This window comes from Gallus gallus, chromosome 3 (genome assembly GCF_016699485.2).
Source record: "Gallus gallus isolate bGalGal1 chromosome 3, bGalGal1.mat.broiler.GRCg7b, whole genome shotgun sequence".
In the NCBI taxonomy this organism is placed as follows: Eukaryota; Metazoa; Chordata; class Aves; order Galliformes; family Phasianidae; genus Gallus; species Gallus gallus.
Window position 1 is genome coordinate 3,085,638 of NC_052534.1, and position 21,427 is coordinate 3,107,064.

The following is a 21,427-nucleotide window of genomic DNA, read 5'->3' on the forward strand; positions in this document are numbered from 1 at the left end:
GAGGAGTGCATGATTTCATAGAATGGCTTAGGATGGAATGGACTTTAAAGTCCATCTAGTTCCAACTCCTCTGCCATGTGTTTGAGAGTTTACGGCCGAAGAGGACCCTGGATACCTTCATTTCTGTAATGCATGCCATAGAACAACAGGGAGCCATGTAATTGTCTCTAGACTACTATGTTCTTTAGCAGAATACACATATCATAATAGACAAAGTCCATACTTCATAAAACAGATAACATTTTTTTGTAACCAAGATTGGAGGCTATTATCAACATAATTATCCTATAATTTAAGTAACTAGACAAAGATGCCTTTGTTCCTCAGGAATGTTTCAGTCACCTTTTTAATCATTCCAGACTTGCGTCTAAGTTCACTGTAGCACTGGAAGAATTTGAAGCTAAACATTTTCCTGGCAGTTTCATCAGCTGAGGCCTGTTTACACCCTATTCTTGACTGCTGCAATTTAGTAAATGTGGTACTTATCTCAAAAAGTTCACAAAAGTATACTCACTACAACTCCCAACCCACTTATGATTCATTTACTATAGCAATATTAGAACCTCTCTTCTGATTCTGACAAAGTATCCTTATTTACTATCAACAAGTCTGGATATTAGATGCTTTCCACAAACTAATATTATTAGCCTATTGCTAATATTCATGTGATGACCCTTGTCTGTGCAGCCATCCTTTAGCATCAGTGTTGGAAACTGCTCTTGGTGTGCACTTTCAGCCTAAATCAGTCCACAAGCCTCCTACTCAAGTATGGAATTACACAGCAGCAGCTGGAGTCATTTGAGGTGTCCTCTGTATGCATGTTCTCACTGCAGGTATTCTTAGAGACAGCACTCATAGCCTATCCACCCCCACTCCTCTGCTCAGCATACAAATACACTAGATGGATCACAAACATTGCTGTCTCATTCCCCCCTCAGTCACAGAATTCTGGAATTACAAAGACTTTAAAAGTGCACTGAGGGAAGACAGCAGAAGCATGGAAGCAGTTTTGCGTAGGAGCAATGTAACCTAGATATTGATAAGTAATTTTGTTTTACACGTTTGAGTAACTGCCCACATTAAATTCCACTCAAGTCCTCCAGGCACGTCACAGTGTTTTACTATTTTGCATTTAACATCACCTAATATCACCAAATACTGAGGAGCAGTCATGAGCAGGCATCTACACAATAAGTACAAGCACCTGAAGATAATCTCCCACTAGTTTCCACATGTGCAACTATTAGTTCAACTTAATTTCTCCTTCCTCTTAATGTTCTCAAATCCAAAAGCACCACCAATACATTGTGTTCTAATGTTTAACTGTCAAAATTCATTATTTTTCATAAGTAAATTCGAGTCTTTAATTTGGCATTGATGCCCCATGTTAATCATTAAACAAATGACAGTCTCTGATGTTGTAGGTATGACCAAAAACCTAAGGAAAACTGACAACTCTAGGGAAGTTGTGAATGGTGAGTCCAAAATGAGTGATAATGTCAGTATTAGGCTTTGGAAACTGTAAATACATTTGGAGAAATGAAGCAAATAGCAGCTCACAGTGCCATTTCTGCAAGGATACAGCAGAAAACTAAGCCTACATATTGAAAACTTTCCTGACAGTAACTATACTGTACATGTCAAGTCAACTGGAAAATAGTTTCTTGGCACCATTTAAATCCTACAGAGCTCTAAAGGAAAAGCTAAGAAGAATTTGCTCAATACAAAAGACCTTGCCACTCTCAAATACATCCAGTTTTGCTTCCTGAAAACCATTTGTTCAGAAGTCATACAAGCAAGCAGACCCCAAGGGAAAAATCCGTAACTTGTCAATTTTTGTTATAACTGCTAGTAACCCCACAATATGAAACTAACTGAACAAATGCATGATAAAAAACCATGACTGGAAAACTGTTTTTTGAAGAAAGATGCCTTTAGCATCTGACATGCCTAAGGAACAACTTTTAGGTTTACTTGACTCAATTTACCAAATCTTATACATCAGACAATTTGTAATTACTCATGACACTTCTAAGATTTGTTCCTAGCAAAAGCAGTTTGTATCTCATCTCTACACATTAATTCTGATGCTCAAAACCCTTCTCTAGCACCCCTACATATTGTTTCATTGGACACAGTTTAAATATCATAATTTCAATTAGATAAATTGGGAGAGATTTGTATGCAAGTACAGGAAGAGAAACACCACACAAACCACAAATTAAATATACTTCCATACATTTCCCAACACAAAAATGCTGCAGTTCAAATAAAGACTGCAGGAAAATAAATAAAAAGGAATACTGAATGGATGAAGGAAGTGAAGCAACATGAGGTCTGTCCCACCCTGAAGATTCTCTAATTATGAAGCAGTTGATATTTCCCATTATACTCTACTGGTCCATAAGCTACACACACCACACTGCATTTTAACTTTTTCATAAGCTTAAATTATCTGGGGGCTTTCTTTACATTCAGGCATAGCTCTGGCTCAACATATCACAATACAGTTCAGAATTCAGCTGAAGCAGTTACTATGAACATGCTTTCTGGATCTGCTTGTCCTTATTTGTCATTAGTATTGTTATAATCAGACCCAGTATAATAAGATTTGAACATATCTTGGCATTATCTGCACAATTATTTTCCTAATTAGAACTAGTTATCAGATGAGGTTTGGAACAGACTGTGCAGTGAACCTGAACAGACAGAGCACTGATCAAGAAACAGCTGGAAACTATTCATAATACTCTTACTATCCTCTGTTCACTATATATTAGCAATAATCCTACAAAGTCAGACTTATTAATCAAGTGCCAGAAAATCAGGAGAGCAGGCAAAATCATATGAGAGCTTTAAAATTAAATTCAGAGGTTTTGCCTTCCTTTGGGTTTTGGCTTTACTTTAACAGTGCCAATTCTCTCTGCAGTACACAAGGCTGGAACCTTTTTTTTTTTTGTTTGTTTGTTTGTTTGTTTTAATACAGGTTCAATTTCTCCCTAATAGGTTTGTACCAAGGGCTGGGTCCTTTGGAAAAAAGGTCACATACCATCACAGCAATCTTTAGGTAGCAATACAGTCAAATAAGATGCAACCACTGGGTTGTTATTGAATTATGCAGTACCAGTGTGCCTGAAGACAACCCTCACAAAACAGACTGTTGCTCTTTTCTACGAAGAGAGTTACTTTATTCACCAACTACCTTCAAGCATAAAATATACTAAAAACTTATTTGCTAGAGCAATAGCACCTTTCATATAACTTAAACTACAGCTTTCTCCCAAATAAGTTTGGTGTGGTTCTTTTTACTTTTCTTAAAAAATTAAAAAACTTAAGCAAAACTTCTACTTAGATTGCCAGAAGAGAAATTTCTTGTTGGCTGTCAAGCTGTTGAGGAGTCAGAGCAATGGGGAAGGCAAAGAATTTCAGTGCCTACTGGGCTAAACATCATTCCTCCTCTACTGGAGAGTGAGAGAATCAAAGAACTGAAAAAAATCATTTGGCACTTTACTGCCCTGCCTTATTCCTTCTTGGCCCTGGTTATAGAACCAGAACTAACATTTTCTTTTGCATCAGCATTTATCAGAATTCTTCATCTTCTGCTCTTCCTCTGAGTGAACTCCATCTAATTCAACTCCAAAGCTAACAGGTCACTTTGCTTATTCTGTCAACAATCCTGTTCCCTTAACAGGGAGCACACTCACAAGGTACTGTCTGAAATACTGTCTACAATGATATCAGTGTTCAAATTAACCTAAGTGTAGCAAATTTTTCCTCAAATGCTAGTTATTAAAACAAAAGTTTGGTTTAAAAAAAGATAATAAGCTTATGTTAGTACATCTTGCTTTCTTTAAATATATAGCCATTTATTTTAGTCTTTTTTTTTTTTTTTTTTTTTAAGGTGCAGCTTGCTATAGACAGGGATGACAGTATTGCAGCGATACAAGGGATACAGGATGTTGCATATAGAGGAGAAACACACAGCACAGCTCTTCCAGTTAAGGCCTTGAGATTAGTTCCAAAAGCCACTGGCATGTTACACTGTGATCCACTTTCACAGCAGGGAAGCAGAGAGAAAAGGGTTACCAACCACTATGCTCTAAACAAGTGTCATCAACATGAACTTGAAATGGACTGCATGTTCTACCCTCAGGCAAGCCTGTGTCAGCCTCTGCTCGTGTTCATTTCACTGCTGCTAACTCTCACTTGCAGATTTACCTAATCTTGGGACCAGCTGAACATGACAATTCTGGATTATATTTTAGGAGGTATAGATCAGAGAACTTATTTCTACCTACTGGCAGCTGTTAAAAATTAATACTCCCTACATATCAGATATACTTTGACATCAATGCATTATTCAAACTACTATAAATTCTCTGTCCTTTCCTACTTTGTCCTTTGAGGATTTTTCTAAGGCCAGCAACAAGCAACCGCCTACCAGGGAAACCACAGCTGCAAACAAACAATTTGCTATCCTGGACTAGACTGTCATTAACCAGAGGCACTACGCATTTACTGCTTTCTGTGCTCTGCCATTTCTGCTCCTTTTCTTCTGGGAAAAAAAGAAAAAAGAAAAAAAAAACTGGCTTGGACAAGACATATTGAGCTAAGACTGAGAAAATGCAACTTTTCTCAAGTACCCCACATCTCAACAGCCCACACCAGTACCTTGAGCAGACAATGAAGAAGAGTAAGGCAAATGTGTTTCCCATAACAAGCACCATGATGCAGTCAGAGAAATATGCACAGACAGGGCCTTGCACCAACAGTCCTGCTAAAGACACCTGGGCCCCAGACTCACACAGAAGCTATCCATTTCATGATTAACGTCATGGCTCTTGGTAGTCACATTAGCTGGTAAAATGGTTAGAGAATTTTACTAAGATCTATTTTCAAGTCACATGGTAACAGACTTTTAACACCTTTCTATTGGTAAAAATCTCCCCAGTGACACAATCCCATTGGAAGCTGAAATTTCCATGCAAGACTCCAACTAAAGCCATTAACTTAATCTGTTCCTCCATTTGGGAGGAGCCAGGGACAGGAGACCCTAGAGCACATTCTCCTTGGGGACACTGTTGCCAGGGTACAGGCTGGTCTCCAGCAGGAAAGATTCCTCAGTGATCCCTGAACAGGTCACTGCCCTGTCCTGCGAGCTCCAGCACTCCCTTCCACATCCATCCAAGGGAGCAAGGCATTTCAAACCCGTGGGCAAAGCAAACACTGGCATCTATCCCATTAGCATGCTGCTTCACGCCTGGGTACCAAGTGCTCTGTACTTTGCACTTCCATTTGTTTCCAGCAAGCAGGCCTTGAAAGCCTGGCAAGTAGAAAGCAGGTAACTGAAGTCTTCTGTTTGCACCCAAAATGAAGCAAAACATTCAATGTTGCATGGGGCTCAATATATAGGTATGGGGCCTCCTACACGTTTCTGGTTGTGAAAAACGGGAAAATTTACTTTAATATTAGCTTAAAAACAATGAATCAGGCACTAAATAAAAAATAATTCTGTTAGTCTAGACAGTGAATGACTGTGACTAAACTCAGGCAAAGGAACAGCTTTAAGATAAAAATAACATACAGTTAAGAAAAAGAAGGCTACAGGTCCTGTTGCTTTTTGTTTGTTTCCTTTGAAATGTGTCTTAATCCTGGGGTCTTGCAAGTCCTGAGAAATACTGTAATAGTTAAACAGCATGGCAGAGAAATCCTGCCCACGACTTTGCTCCCACAGCAAAACCCTTCAGAAGGATAATGAAGACAGCATCACATTTCATAAGAGACTTCATGAATGCCTGCTGAGCTGACCTTGTTTACAAGAGCTCAGTGAAACGATTAATTGCTTATACATTCCACTCCACAATGCTATGACTGAGAATCTTCTGCCTGGGCTACCCATTATGGACATTAGCCAAAAATAAAATTCCTACGTAACTATTCAATTATTAGTAATACTAGCATTTAACAAGAAAAAGAAATTGACAGCTGGTATACGTAACCACTTCATTTCTATTATGCAAGAACTAGAAAAGGCATTTGTTTTCTTATTAATAGCTATAAAATAACAAGTCGCACGATCAATTTTGAATCAGAGGGGATAAAAAGGGCAAAGAAAATAAGCAGTGAAGGACTGGAACAAGGGTGAGGAAACAACTTGAATCTGCAAGATGCTTCTTGCGAGACTGAGCTCATCAGTTCACCTGCAGTTTTTCATTTGTACATTAATACTTTCACTCTCTGGCTTTATTGCTTAACTTTACTATGCACTATTTGGTAGTAGCCTACAGATTTTTTCCACTTTGTGCCACTTAACATGAGTGAGATTCTGAGAGCAGAAAGAATTTCTGAACCTAGCTGAAACTGGCTGCTCCAGCTGGCCCTCAAGAAATCAGCTGATAAATAATGCAACAGTACAGCTTGAAACAGTGCAAATGGAATTGCTGGTAACTAGATAAAAGCACATCGTAACCTGAAGTTTAGAGCAGGGTGGTACTCCTCAGTGCTTTACTGACATCATTCACACAGAATCCCAAGAACTTGTTTCAGTGAGGAGACTGCAGAATTGAGTATCAGTCCCAAATCTCCTCAATTCCACTGCAGATTCACTGCATGAGATTGTACTGATGTTGCCTTGCACCTCAGCTCCTCTATGTACAACATGGGAGTAATGCAGATACTCAATAGAACTGTTCTCAACTTTTAATTGTAATTCACACTTGTGCTCAGAATTCAAAAGACAAGTATTCGCTAAAACTTGCCTTAGCACTTACTGGCAGCAACCAGTTTCTCCTTGCCACCATTTCTAGAACACGGACAGAAGCATCTCATTTTCCTCAAGCCTTAACAACTCTGTAAAACACTGACCCATTACATTTTTAAGATCTTAGCCTATGCTGACTGAAGGAAGAGTGCAGCTACACTGTCCATAAAAAGTTACCTACTATTGACCTGGACACATAATTTCAAAGAACTACATAAAATATGTAACAAGCAAGACCAGAGGCTCAGGATTTAGTGTTTGTACAACATAACAGGACCACAGGTTAGCCCTGATGTGACAGGCCAAAACTGCTCAGACAAAAAAAAAAAAATCACAACTGAAATCTCACCACGTGATTGCTGGGAGATACCTGAGCTGGAAGAAATTGGTTTTGTTGTTCCAGATGGTTTGTTTTCTGAAAGTCTACAGTTTCTAGAGTTTAAATAATGCTTAGAAATTCCATCTCAATTTTCTATATTTCTGTTTTTTCTCCCCGTATTTTCTACACAGGAAACCACAATAAGCATCTCATTTTACTTCCTACTACACACAAGTGTTTCTCTGTGGAACTACTTGTCTAAAACCCTCTTCCCTCAGAATGATCACTGAGACTTCAAAGAATCTTTCTGCAAAGATGTAATATCCCATTTCAATGCCTGCTTTACTTTTATGAAGTCCTGAATACCTGCCAGAGCTTTTTAGACTGATTTTCTTTGTTCCTTTACCAACAAGGAAACAAGAAGGAAGTGCCCACAGCATCACAACATAAGAGCACGAGTTTGAACACCCCAAAAAAGGACTGATGGAACACAAACAGAATATTCATTACAGATTAAAACAGCCAACTACTTCATACAGCCACAGGAAAAAAAAAAAAAGACACCAAATAAAACACCAGCTTTGAAAAGAAACCTTCCCTATCCAATAATTCACTATGCATTCACCCTGCATTAACTCTAGAGCAGAAGGATATCAGAAACTCAAAGTCAGAAGACAAAGATCCTCTGTGACATCCAGCTACAGTGTATCTCCAGCTATTTCCTGGTTCCAGCTAATATCAATTACCACCTACCCAGAGACAATTGCAGAATTTCGATAAAAACAAGTCAAATCATTCTGTACTACAAATCATTCTGTACTACAGTCTATAGCATTTTCTGCATGGCTTCCTGGGCAACATCAGAGTCAGACCCATCCTACACAATCTTTGAGACAGATCTGTTCAGGCACATTCACCTTGTAATGCAGTTTAAAAACTTGAGAGTGCTCCAATTTATTTTGATAGAAACCAGCATCACTTCAGAATTTTGAGGCCAAATAAAGTGTGCTTGTAGCATTAAAAAGGAAAATGAACACAGTACAAATCTGATGAGCTTTAAGAATCACAGAGTTCTCATTAGCTGTTGTTTCCTTACAGTTGTTAGAAACATCACATCGGAACGGTGGCCAGGATGACAAATCACTAGAGTTCACACACACATGCAAGGAATTACATTCTATGCCTGCACATTTATTCATGGAAATGTAACCTCCATATTTTCTATATTTCTATGTTTTTTTTTCTATCTTTTCCACATAGGACATAGCAAGCATCCCAATGGTTTCCTTCATATTACACTACACACAGATGTTTCTCGGTAGACAAACAGGAGCAAGCTCTGCTTGCAAAGTAGCACTGGTGAAGCACTCAACTGAGCTAGATAACCCTGCTGATCAGCTGGCTCAATGCTCTGCTGCTGTGTACACCATCCAGCACCCTGTGCTGCTTCAAAGTGAGCAAAGGAAGACTGCACCCTCAGAAGGCAACACAGGTACTGCTTCAGAAATCCTGGCAATGGAGTAAACCCTATACAGGGAGACAATGTTATATCACTAACAGTAATTTTAATTAATACTTCAAAAAAAGCAAACAAGCAGGCATTTTTGTCAAACACGGCACCAATAATTTATTTGAAAGAAACCCACATTCAAGGACATGCTTTTACTTTTAATTACCAATGCGCTGCCAAAAATCTATTTTTAACAATTATTCCTCTTAATAAGCTGGGGTATAAAAACCTTCTTTGCAAATATTAGTTTAAACTGAACTTTCACTCATTAGTATTTCTGTAACCATTGTATTGGAGCAGTAAAGATATCTGGGAACAATCTTTCTCAGCATAAAAAATCCACATTAAGGGCCTCCAACTACTCTACATCCTCCTGTATCAGTAGTAACAGAATATCTTCACTCTGAAAATATCAGTGTTACACATGGACCCAATGATAATAACTACACAGAATACACACATGCATGCATAAAACCCTCAAGTGCATGAGAAGGCTCCAGCAGAAGTAACACATCTAATTAGCATTTGTTTTGAAAGGTATCTTAGAAAGCTCATTCTGCATACAGGATCTTTTTTTAATTGTAATCACAATAAATATTTCGACTTAAATAAGTTTCTTGCTCTTTCAGTATAGATGAAAGATGCATGGCTATTTCTGGTTATGCAAGAAAATACCTAAACTGATCATTCAGACAGCAATTCCATTTACTTCTGCTTATAGAACAATCCAATTCAACCTTAAAATCCCACTTAATTTCCAACCATGCAGCAGGTTTGAGCTGAATGAATACCACAGTCATCATCTAAACAAATGAAAGTCAGAATACCCCAACTAAGAGCATCTCATGTGTTAACACTGCTAAATAACTTTGAAGCATTAAAGCAACATCCTCATGGAATGATTTCTAAAGTGGTGTGCCATTAGAAATAAAGGGGAAAAAAATTAAGTAGCTCACTCAAAATCACAGTAATCCTGGAAAAAATCTTTAATACTTCTCATTCTGTGAGCTAGAAAACAGCTTCTGAGGCCCCTTTCTGGAAATTCAGTCTTGTTTAAATGCAGGAATATGACCTGGTAGATTCTCTATAAACAGAAGAGATAAGCAGTATCATCTTCTCTGTATCTAACTTCTGAACAGAGATTGATGTGCCACTAGTATTAAGAACAGAAGCTGTACAAGAGGCCTGCAGCATCTCCCTACTGAGACCCACAAGCATGCAAAGTATGCAATACCTTTATTTTAACAAAGAAAACAAGTTACACCCCTCTCAGCAAAGCAAACAGACATTCCTGGCAGCTTCAGAGAGATTAGGTACAGGCACTCTTCCCTGAATCAAATAACATAAGCTGTTGAAAGGTGGTCCCCTTCTGCCAGTAAAAGAACACATCAACAGGCTTGTGTTTATGATGAGACTAAGTTACAGCATGTTTTTAGAGGAACAGCTGTGAAAATTAAGCACTGCCCTAAATGAAATTAGTAACTTTAAACATTAATGCAAACACGTACGATTTAACAAGAACTTTTGTTTTGTCCTCAGAACTGACCGAACTGCTTATCCTGCACTCCTCCAAATAAAAAAAGTGATATACAGAAGATGAAGTAAGCATGAGGACTCAGACCTAAAAAGACAGTATTCGGTACATCCTAATTAACTGTTTGTACTAGAAGCTTGCATTTAACCTGATTTGTTAAATTAGTATGAGCTACATTTTAATCAAAATATATCAATAACATACCAGAGATCAGAAATGAAAGCACTTTGAAAGAATTCTAATTCCACTGACCTACTGCAAATTCAGAGATGAAAGCAGATGAAAATTCTACAAGGTCATACAAGACAGCAACCTTTATAACCTAACAAAAGAAACAGGATTGTAGGAAAACATTATTTTATTAAAGAACGACATAAGCACAGTTAAAAACTTAATGGTTTATGGCACTCCAAACTAAGGAACAGCTGCAATACAGCAGCCTAAAGGCAGAATCCATGCAAGGAGATCACTTCTGTTTCCAGCTCTGTGACCCTTTAACGAAGAGCTACACTTCTTCCTTCAGCCAGTCTTGGTCCACAGCAAGGGAAGCACATGTTGCTATGCCTGTGACCAACAGGAGGGCAGCAGGCCCCGCCGTAATGAATTAAAGGTAAGGGCTGAACAAAGGTAAGCCACCAAACAGCTGCTGGGCTTGCTGTTGGAAGCATGCACCTTCCTCCTTTAGCTATCATTAATAGCTTATTGGTTTCATTCTTAGAAGCCCCTAAGAAACCTTGTCTTCTGATTGACCTAATCCATTCCTTGTCCTTTATGTTGAGTACAGCTGCTACAACAAACTAATAAACTCTTCCTTTATTTAGTTGGAACTGCTAAAACCATGAAAAATAAGTTTTACTTCCTTAGTTTTCCCTATCACCAGTATAATTCAGTGGATTTAATTTGCAGTCATTAGCAACCTCTGAGTCTGCATAAGTGAAACTTTAAAATTTAGCCTATCAACTTGGAGCAATATTCAATCACAGTTAAGAAATTAATGCCTCAAACATTCAGTATACAAAGTCAGTCTGGTTTGAGGCAATGTAAAGCAAATTAGCCAGTATAGGTTCATCTCATCTTTAAATAAAATATATATATATATATATATATATATATTACGCTTGTTTTGACTGGACCCACAGTGAACTGCAAAAACCCTGCCATTTTTCTTTTCAACTGACTGGTAAAGTCACTGAAATACCACAGGCAAATGACCTTCATTAATTAATGTAAAAACTGTACTTTTTACAGAAAAAAAGCTTGAAGAATGATTTTAGCTCACCCTCTACACCTTCCTTCAATATGCATCACTGTCAGCTTCCCAAGAACATCACATCAGGAAATACTTCAGCGATATGATTCCAGCACAGAGCTGCCTCACTGAGGAGACATCACGTAAACATTAAGTGACCTACACTAGAGATGTATTTTCATAAAAAAGCATTGAAAATAAGCATGGCAAAAATTAGTAATCCTTATAATCCATGCTGTCTGTAACACAAGCACATCATGATCAGTGTGTCCTTTGCATAATGAACCTCAAATCTCCTGGCTGCATTTCTGTGTCTACATGCTTCTCCAGATAGCTGGAATGCTAACACTCACCTTGGCCTACCCCCTTCTTTGATCCAAGCTTGATACAACATTTCAGCCAGTGCTCATTAAAAATGGCTGGTAGTTAAATCATTCCTGTCATAAGTTATTACATCCTTTTAATAGAAAGTGCCCTGAAAAGGTATACTTCTATGTTTGGAGTCTGTTTTAAGAACTGCATTTGTGTTCAGAGAACTGCAACATAATTCCTCACAGCACACCTGACAACTTGTTTTAGATGTACTTCAGACAGCCTAACGATTCCTTTCTTGCTAAACCATATCTGTTAGGGTTGATCAAAGCTTGTTTCTCCTCTTGGAATTTCACTGCCGCTACAACGTGCTCTTGGGTCTGATGATCTCCTCTACCACATATCAGTTTTTCCTTCCATCTCTAGGCCAATCTCAATGATTTCTTTTTCTTATCACAGCACACCTTTAATTAGCAAGCCATGCTCCCTCTGGCCAAACAAGTGTATCTGCTTAAGTTCTATACTTTTTCTGCTAGTCTGATATTATTCACCACTTCTGTAGTCACATTGTTTTAACGGATCCACTGCTGTCAAGTCCAGACTGGCCTCCACATTCTCTCCCTAATCCATATTTCCCCCTCTGAACTTTTCACTCAGCTGTCTTTGTGTTCTTCTCAATGGCATGCTGCTGAGCATATCACGGATGTCTCCAATATGTCTTTAAAAACTTAAAACCCTTCTCTGTAAAAATGTGCTCTGCCACTTCTACCATTATGCCAAGGGTCACGTGCAGTTTTTCCAAACATTTAGATTGAGCTGAAGAAATTTCACATAAGCATTGATAAAAAGGATAAAAATCTCAGAACAGACTAAAATCTTAGCTCATCTTAAATATCCAATTTATATTTATATTATAACTCAGGTTAAATATGGACGCCTGAGGACTAGAAGTAGTAGTGTTTTAGTCTTATTTCAGCCCATCATAGCTATTCTCTGCAAACAATTTAATGTACATAAGGGGAAAACATTTTATTCAGAGCCAGTTGGTACAGGAAAGAGTTTTGCACGTAGCTGATGACAATGCAACAGATACAGAATGACAGCTGCAATATTTACTAGAAGTTTCTCCCTTCCCCCTCCCCATCTTTAGGTGGTATAAAGCTGGATTTTTCTATGCACAGACCGGAGTCCCTCAAGTCACACTGCTAGTATAGTTAAGACGAATTCCTCTCAATTGACTTAGAGATTAAAAGCTAAATCTAAATTAGCATTAGTTTACTAATTTAAAACAACTTCCAAGACAATAATGTATAATTTAATGCCTTCATATAAAGACAAAAAAAAAAAAAAAAAAAACCAACTTTGTGCTGTTACAAATTATTTGGGCCAAACAAGAAAATAATGTCCCATGATATTACATTTCAAAGTGCGGTTCCAATTTCAAATCTGATTTTGTAGAAATTTACATGCAAGAGCATTTTTTTAAAGGATAACTAATATGTCAGAGTTCAAAAAATTCTCAGAGGAAAATTACTTCTAGTCTGTCAATGCAAGTTGCTATGGCAACAACCACACTGACTGCCAATGCTCTACCCTTCATGATGAATAAAGTGGAAGAAAAATCAGAAGATATTACAATGAAAGCCTTTGTACTTTGAGTCTTCCTGTAAAAGGAAATCAAAAGACTGTCTACCCCATAAAGTGATATCTGAACATAAGACCTTAAGCTAAAACCTTATGTCATAAGGTTTTGGAAATGCAATGACTCAGCTTCGCAACTTGAATATTCTCTGCATTATAGACAGGTAAGAGACTGAGACTGGGCTTTTAGTACCCAAGGATAATGACTGTTACTCATGTGGAGCTACAGCTAGAAGCAGGACTAAAAGACACAGCAGAGAAAAAGGTCACCGTGAAGAAAAGACTGATTCTACCATTAAGAGTAAAAACAGATTCATTTCAAATGAAGCACAAATGGTTGAATATATCTAGAGAACAGCTCCATCTAGAGTTTAAAAGGCAAGGGATATGAAATTTTTACATGTAGAAAGTTCAAGACTGATTAAAAATACCTTCTAAGATGGTTAGCACAATATCTCAGTTAACACAAAAGTAGCTGTTAAATGTTTCTTCTCAATATAGAAGTCACTTATCCTTAAGAAACTAAAAGATATTTTCATTAAAAACAAACTGAAAACAGGTCATGAAACAGAAATACCAAAGAAATCAAGAACTGCACACTCATACCTTATTCTTTATTTCAATTAAATAAAAAATGTGAAATCCTAGCCTCAGGCAATTCAGAGAAAATTCCACCAGTTTCCATTGTGATCTCACCACAGAGCATAGCAAATAAATTTGCCTGCCTGCACTGAATTCAACGGAAGTATTTATATCCACACTCAACACTAAGTGAACAGTCCAATACGGAATGAAACTTCTTGCACATATAACACTTCTCATGCCCCAACTCTCCAAATTTATGCTATTTTCCACTTATTTTTGCAGTCAGAACATCCCTGCTAAGCTGTTACATGTTCCAGGACAAACTCTGGTTTGCACATCACTTTTACAATTTATTGTAATTGTATAAGCTGTCTGCTTATACAAGTTCTACAACAGTTAATCTAGTTATTCCAGACAAAATCCAGGCTGCAGCACATTGCCTAAGAAACAACAGATAAAGGTCACTTAGCTTCTTCAGCAGGATGAAAAGAAACCAAACCCTGTATTAACAAACCCTACTCTGCATGCAGAAGGAACACTGCCATCACCAGGCACCTCCAGCAGCAGATACATAGATTCTGGCTGCCTTCCCACATCTAATTTCTCAATTCTAATGCACAACATTGTATTTGGCCCCTTACCATTAAAGAAGATAATAAAGATCTGCCACATTTCTACTCAACTTACAATAAACTGAGAACCCACCCAACAAGAGGACCAAGCCAGCCCCTGCAGTCAAGTCAATCATTTAAACAAAGTGCTTTTGGTAGGCTTCCCCAGCACAGAACCAACATACCCGTGTCACTGCTTCCAAGGGATTCTTGCCTTCCCTGTGCTCTCTGTAAGCCCCTTTCTTAAACATTATTTGGCCTATAAAACCACATGTGTAACCTCTTTCATGGGCATATTTTACAAAGCATTAGACACATTTTTATAAAGAAAACTGATCACACAAAGCAGTATCAAAACAGCAAAATTGAACTTTGAATCCTCAGCAGTAGGTTCCCAATACCTGCAGCTATGGTGCAATTCCTACCACTTACATGTCCAAATGATCTTCAAAACACATCTTCCCTGACATGCTCTTTATCCTATCTACTTCATGCTTGTTCTCCTTCGCACCCTCCATCTAAGCCTGACATACGCATTGCAGTAAGGCTTTAAATAGATCCCCAGGACTGTCCTCAATTCCTCCTAGACCATACTTTACTTTACGGCCTGCATAAAAATCATGCAGAGGCATTGGTTTGAGCCTGTGCTGAATATGTTTCCTAGCTGTGCCTCAGAATTCAAGGGGCAGTACAGAACAGAATAAGAAGGGTCAGAAAATCAGGAACAAAGGACAGCTGCTGGAAAACAGTTGGGCTTGAGGTCTGCTGCATTTCTGCCCCAGAACAAAAGCACATTTGTGGTATCAAAGTGCCTCATTGTGTTTTTCCCCATATATTTATGCTTTCCCTTTATCTTCTTCTTGAGCTCTTAGCATTCTTCTCTCCCTCCCTTCTTGCTACTTCTACCTTCTTGTACTTTCTAAGATCATCCTTAATCTCTTCACAATTTATGTCATTGTTTCTTTTTATACTATCACAAAAAAATAAACACTGTTTATGACAGACCAAACCACTCCTCTTCCCTCCCCCTAAAAGCAATACTAACATGTAAGCATCAGTGGAACAACAGTCAAATCATTTCACTACTATTAACATGAGAGTTGTAAAAGTGCTGCACCTCTGAAAGTCAGGCAATTCTGTGCCTAAAAGTTTAATGTGGAAGGGTGTACAAGTGTGAAAATACCTGTCCAAAAGACACACATGAACAAACCAGATTACAAAGATATTTATAAGACATTGTTCCAATATGTAAATTAGGAAATTGTCTTGAAATACCTTACAACGTTGATTGAGGTACTGTATTCCCTTGAAAAATGTTCTTTTAACATTAAGGTCTCCCAGTTTCTAAGAATTACCATACACACACAGCCTCTTAAGTTCTGAAGAGCCGAAAAACAATGCAAAAGAGACCTTGCATAGGAAGGTGGTGTCAGAATTTCCTCCTGGTTATTGATCTCAGTGCTAACAGAAACATATTTATAGAATTAATGCTTTATATCAATTACCCAGAGCAATAGCTAGCCTCATTTTATTTTCATTTAACATTCCCTTTTAAATAACCCTTGTATCTAGAGAACTAAGTACTATCAATTCCTTGAAAGCATACTATAAACTTTGAAAAACGTTCTTCAAGAACTCAAAACATCAATCTTATTTTAACTTTCTGTTGACATGTACTACAAGAGAAATAAAAGCCTCACAAAACAGCCATTCATATGCACACGCAATGGAAGGAGTTGTAAGTCAACTAATTTATTACTTTGAAATTGCACTTTAATTTCAGTATTGAAACATTTACTCCCACGTCAAAGCAAAACACAGATTTTCAACTTAAAGTGAAGAAACAATATTTGAAAGTAACCTTTTATTTGCTCTGAATATCACAGACAATGTACATCAAAAGCTTCAACATCACTGTCACAGCTTACTGTCCCAGTCAAGCTTGCTGACCCTATTCGAAGTGGTTTAACAAAGAAAAACGTAAGCTTCCCTTCCCTTCAGAATAGCCTTTATGTTGTCTCATCTTTGAGAACAAGCCTGGTCTCGTTAGTCTAATTTTGCAGCTCTGCAAAAAGATCTCATGTTACATATATAAACTTCCTGGTGTAGGAGTAAGCAAGGTTTCCTTTAAATGCCATCAGCACAAATAACAATGGAAGAACACTGCAGCAATCCTAGTTTCATGCAAATATAGTCACATATCAGCAGTTATGCTGTGCTCTCACATAAAACTGCTTAATTAGAGTAAGTCAATCAACTTCAGAAATATTGTTAACCAAAATGTACTCTTAACAGAAATCAAATAATGGTATTTCACATTCCTCTTCAGTGTTACAAATTTACTACAGATGGCAACTATATATTACATTTCCAAATATCTAAAGATTAAATACAATATATTAACTGTCGTGCCCCACAAAATAAGAATTATCTTAAGAAACAACTAATGTTTCTCTGGCTTCGTTCTGCAGTCCAACATAAGCCATCCAACATTAAGCTCAAGACCCAAGGAAATAATTACTAGAACTATTTCAGTTACATTAGATAATCATATATAAGTTTCTTTACCACAAGGAGCAACAACATTTTTCTTTTACAAAGCCAACAGCTTCATTTTATTTTGAGTTTTGAAGCAAGCTGTGTACTGGAAAGCACAGGCAGAATTTGCACTAATATTTACCTATCCACAATAAAGCCTGCAAAGTCAAGTTTTCCTTACCAGCACTTATCCTTTTGTCAACAGAACAAACCACTGACTTTCTTTAAGAAAAAAAAAAAAAAAAGATGCAAACAATCTCTCTACATATGCAGAAGAAAAATGTAGTTGGAAGCAATGGAATTGGTTTTTGTTTTTACAGGTAGCACTCCAAAGGGATACTTTTAAGCTTTTGGAAATTAGCAATTTAACAAAAAACATTCTCTCTTATTTTAAAGGCACCAACATATTTCAAAACACACTTTCAGAGAGCAGACACTGCAAACCTTTGCTCCAATGCGTATTTATGCTGGTTTTGTTTGTTTTTACAGAAAAACCCACACTTAAAAGTCAGTTTTATTCAAATTCATTTAAGTAAAAACGGAACGAGCATTTCAAGAAGCTCTTCAGTGTTTCTTTGCAGAGGAGCTTCGAGGTTAAAACAGATCTGTTCTGTTTATGAACGTACGGCTTTCCCTGTGTTTCAAAAGAGCAATTTTGGGGAAATGCAATGATAAGCCGTAGACACTAGAAATCAAAACTGACTGATGCCGCAAACTACTGTTAAAGCAAAAAGACTTTTTTTGCAACTTAAAGAATGTGCCTCCTGAACTCCTCGAATAAAACCAACACTAATTATTGGAAAGCACTGTTAGGTTACTGATGTAAGAATTTACTTGTTAGTTCAGACTAAGAATGCTTCTGTAAATCATACTAGTAAGAACAAAAGAAAAAGATACTTACATTGCATTTACTTTATCTTCTGGGCCCTGAACTTGGCCCGTCACTGTTCCTTGGCTGGTATTTTTAACCCAGCCAACCACTCCTAATTTCCTAGCTTCCTCTTCTGTGTACTGATATGAAAAGTAATAGAAAAGGACAGTCAGTGTCAGCACACACACCACACACATACCAATTAAAACTGCACTTAAGACTGACATTAAAAATGAAACAAAGAACACCTGATTATCTCACACTCAGACATTAGGACAGTCCGGTCAGCCCTACAACTGCAGCAGAAGCAGCATATTTTTGAGCAAGAATGACATTTCACATATCATAATAAATGCATGACTGAATTCCCACATTCATTTATACACTTCCTAATACTTTTCTTAAAAAAAAAAAAAAAGCTACATATGATGATTCCTTACCCTGCTAATAATGCTCATCCTGCTGCTTGCTTAATCATATGCACATGCACAGAAATCTTCTGATAGTGCAAGCTTTTTCATTCATAGAACAGTCAGAGAGTTGTTCTGTTTGATTAAAGACTCTTTTAACACAGTTTTACACATGGGACTCTACTAAACCCAGACCACTCCTTCTACCTACCCTAAGTAATCTATTCCTTTCTATAGCTCTTATCACCACCCGTTTGACTCTTCAACAACCAGTCTGTAAGTTCTTTAGATGTGTTGCATACACAAACTTAGTGGTTTTGTCTCTAGTTTCAGCCTAAATCCTTTCCACCTGACTTTCATATTTTGTTCTACCCTTATCTGCTGCCTATCTAAAAAGAGCAACAAAATTCAGGAACTTCCAAGTATCCTGTTTAGGTTTTTAAAAATAATTTAAAAAAAAGTTTTTTCTTATTTTCTTTCACGTACGTATGAAATACATCTGCGTGGTCTTCATAACTTGTGCTTGAGTCCTGAAATGGCAGGGAACAGGATGGCTGTTCTACAGAAATCCATTAGTTTCGTTATCTGTGGGGCTATAAAAGAACAGCTAATACCTAGTACTGTTTCACTAGAATCCAATTTAAGATGCTTCCTCCATTTTGCTTTTTACATGTTCAGTGACAAGATATGTAGCACACGTACTCTTGAGACATTTATTCCAAATGCCAACAGCCAAACTACAGGTCATATAACTTAACTTACAAAACAGAAAAATCTGGAGGTAATCTAGGCAACAGAATGGTGCTGATACTTATGAAAAGTATTTTTAAATTGATTATGACTAACTTCTCCCTATCCAAAAGCATGGGAATGCAGCTGACAAGGTGTTTCTCAATACTGATGATCAGCTCAGTACTGACATTCTGCATTCACATGACTCCAGGTCAGCTCAAAACAAGTCTTGCACCTGCCTACCACATGATATATAGGGACACTTTCCACAGCATAGAGATGTATTGTGCTGTAATCCTTTATCATTTGCAATTTTGAGCTATTTCACAATATTTAAAATATGCTGAAAAAGCTTTTAGGTCTAATATTAAGTACAGTCCACTGTGCTCCAACAAAACTTCGAAAAAATACATCTCTTGTTTCTTGAGTTACTACCCAGCATGCAACTCAGATGAAGAAAACTTTAGCTGGGACATCAGCCATGGAAACTGCATCTCTCTGCTACAAGGGAACATAAGCTTCCTTAAATAGTGGCACTGTGATTGCAATTAATAATTTCAAGTGGAACACATGGCTTCAGAAGCCAGCATTCAGCACTTCCAAACTAACCTTTCTAAAGATTTGCACACCTGCCTGCATGCCTATCTTATGGCTTTTACAACACAAACCAGGCAGTCTTTAGAAACCACACAAACAACACATCAATAAACTTCTAAAAACTTTTTTAATAATGCATTTATTAAAAAATTAAAAAGTTCTCTTTTAAACACAACACTTAACTTAGCCCTCAAGCCACCAACTGGGTACATTTACAGCCCGGAGATCTGCTGCCCTATTTTTAGCACTAGAAATGCTACACCATAAAGTACAACCGGTAAATCAGACGTTGCCTTACCATCCTGAAACAAACACCTAGAAAAGAAAGAAAAGCAGAATGAAATTATTTCAAATAACACCATTTCTAAAAAAAAAAAAAAAAAACAACCCAGCTGTATAAGTTTACATTGAACTGCACACCAGCCGACAGGGGTCTTTAAAGTGTTTACTGACCTCGAGCAAAGACTGACCAACCACTTTCAATAACGGAGCTAGAGCTTGCAGTGGTTTCTCTAATGAAAACGTATGAGTCTGGGAACTGCCTCTGACTTCACATTCAGCTCAGCGTTCTGCCACCAACACTCTGACAGAAAACCGGGGCCTGAGCGCGGTTAGTTTAAAGGCCTTTCGACACAACAACTTGTGGAGCCGGACCCGCCTTCCAGCGGGGCACACCGACGAACCCCATCCCCTCACGAGGGGCCACGGGCCCACTCGGCCCGGCGCCAACGCCTCAGCGCCCGCCCTGCGCGCATGCGCACAGTCAGGCAACCGCCGCCTGAGCCGCGCGCCCTTGGCGCCGCCCCAGCACCCTCGCCCCAGCCAGTGCGCAGCCCGCCTTCACCTTGCACTCGTCCGAACACTTCGTAATCCACCGACTTGAGCGAGCTGGAGGCCTTCGTCAACGCAGACATGGCGGCCGTGCCGGCGCAAGGCCGCTGCCGTGCAGCAAGCGCTCTGCGGGCCGAAACCGAGCCGGGCTGCCGCCGCGTCCCCTCAGCGAGCGGCGCGCGGACGGCAGCGCGCGAGGCTCAAGCTTCCGGAGCGCGGCCGCCTGACGCCGAGGCGCTGCGCGGGCGGTGCCCCGTGTGGCTTTCACAGTGGGGTCTACACCGACCGCTGAGACGCGGCACGCATCTGATGTGTGCGAGCTGAGGGAAACTTGGCGACCTCTTGCCGAGAGGTGGTTGAGTGACTGCCATAGAAATCAAATCGTTGTTCTCATGGCTCTCCCGCTATAGGCAGCACCCCCCCCCCCCCCACTCCCCCAGAGTAGAGCACCACAACCTGAGTTGTTTACGTGTTTTGGTGTAAAGACTACAGGGAAATTGCAAGTAGATCAGCGCTCAAGAAAGTGCTTTTCCAAGATGTCTCAGGTAGCTGCAGAAACAAGCGTGCAGCTCGGCACAGAACAACGGGTCACACCGGCATCGCTGGAAACAGGAACGCAACAGACAGTTCCATCACTGGCCTTAACGCTCTAACATGTTAAATCGGGTCTGCTGCCTCGTACTGCGTTCTGCTACTGCGGAATCAGCACCGTTTCGGTTTCAAATAGGAAAATTCCACATAAAGCTATCGAGGAGGAGCAGGCTACGATAGGAACGGAAGATCTGTGGTCATTTGCTGCCATCTATCGGCTATAATGAGTAAGAACGGGTCAAAAATAAATTGGCGTCCGATCGAAAATACAAAGCGTCGCAACTCAGACCTCGAAACTGGGGCTAACGAAGGTACTGGGGACTAGATCTGCAGATG

The 21,427-nt window shown here is 38.8% G+C and overlaps 1 protein-coding gene across 3 annotated transcripts in view; it reads right to left on the reverse strand.

Annotated features, from left to right (window-relative positions):
- Positions 1 to 20,667, reverse strand: part of ACYP2 (acylphosphatase 2) — a 46,345-nt gene extending 25,678 nt beyond the window's left edge. The window contains 3 exon segments of one of the 3 annotated variants that reach the window (NM_001167762.1): positions 17,961 to 18,070; positions 19,968 to 19,984; positions 20,514 to 20,657. In NM_001167762.1, coding sequence (NP_001161234.1) covers positions 17,961 to 18,070; positions 19,968 to 19,984; positions 20,514 to 20,583 — 197 coding nt within the window. In that variant the 5' untranslated portion in view covers positions 20,584 to 20,657. 3 annotated transcript variants of the gene reach the window in all.
- Between the last annotated feature and the right edge of the window lie 760 nt (positions 20,668 to 21,427).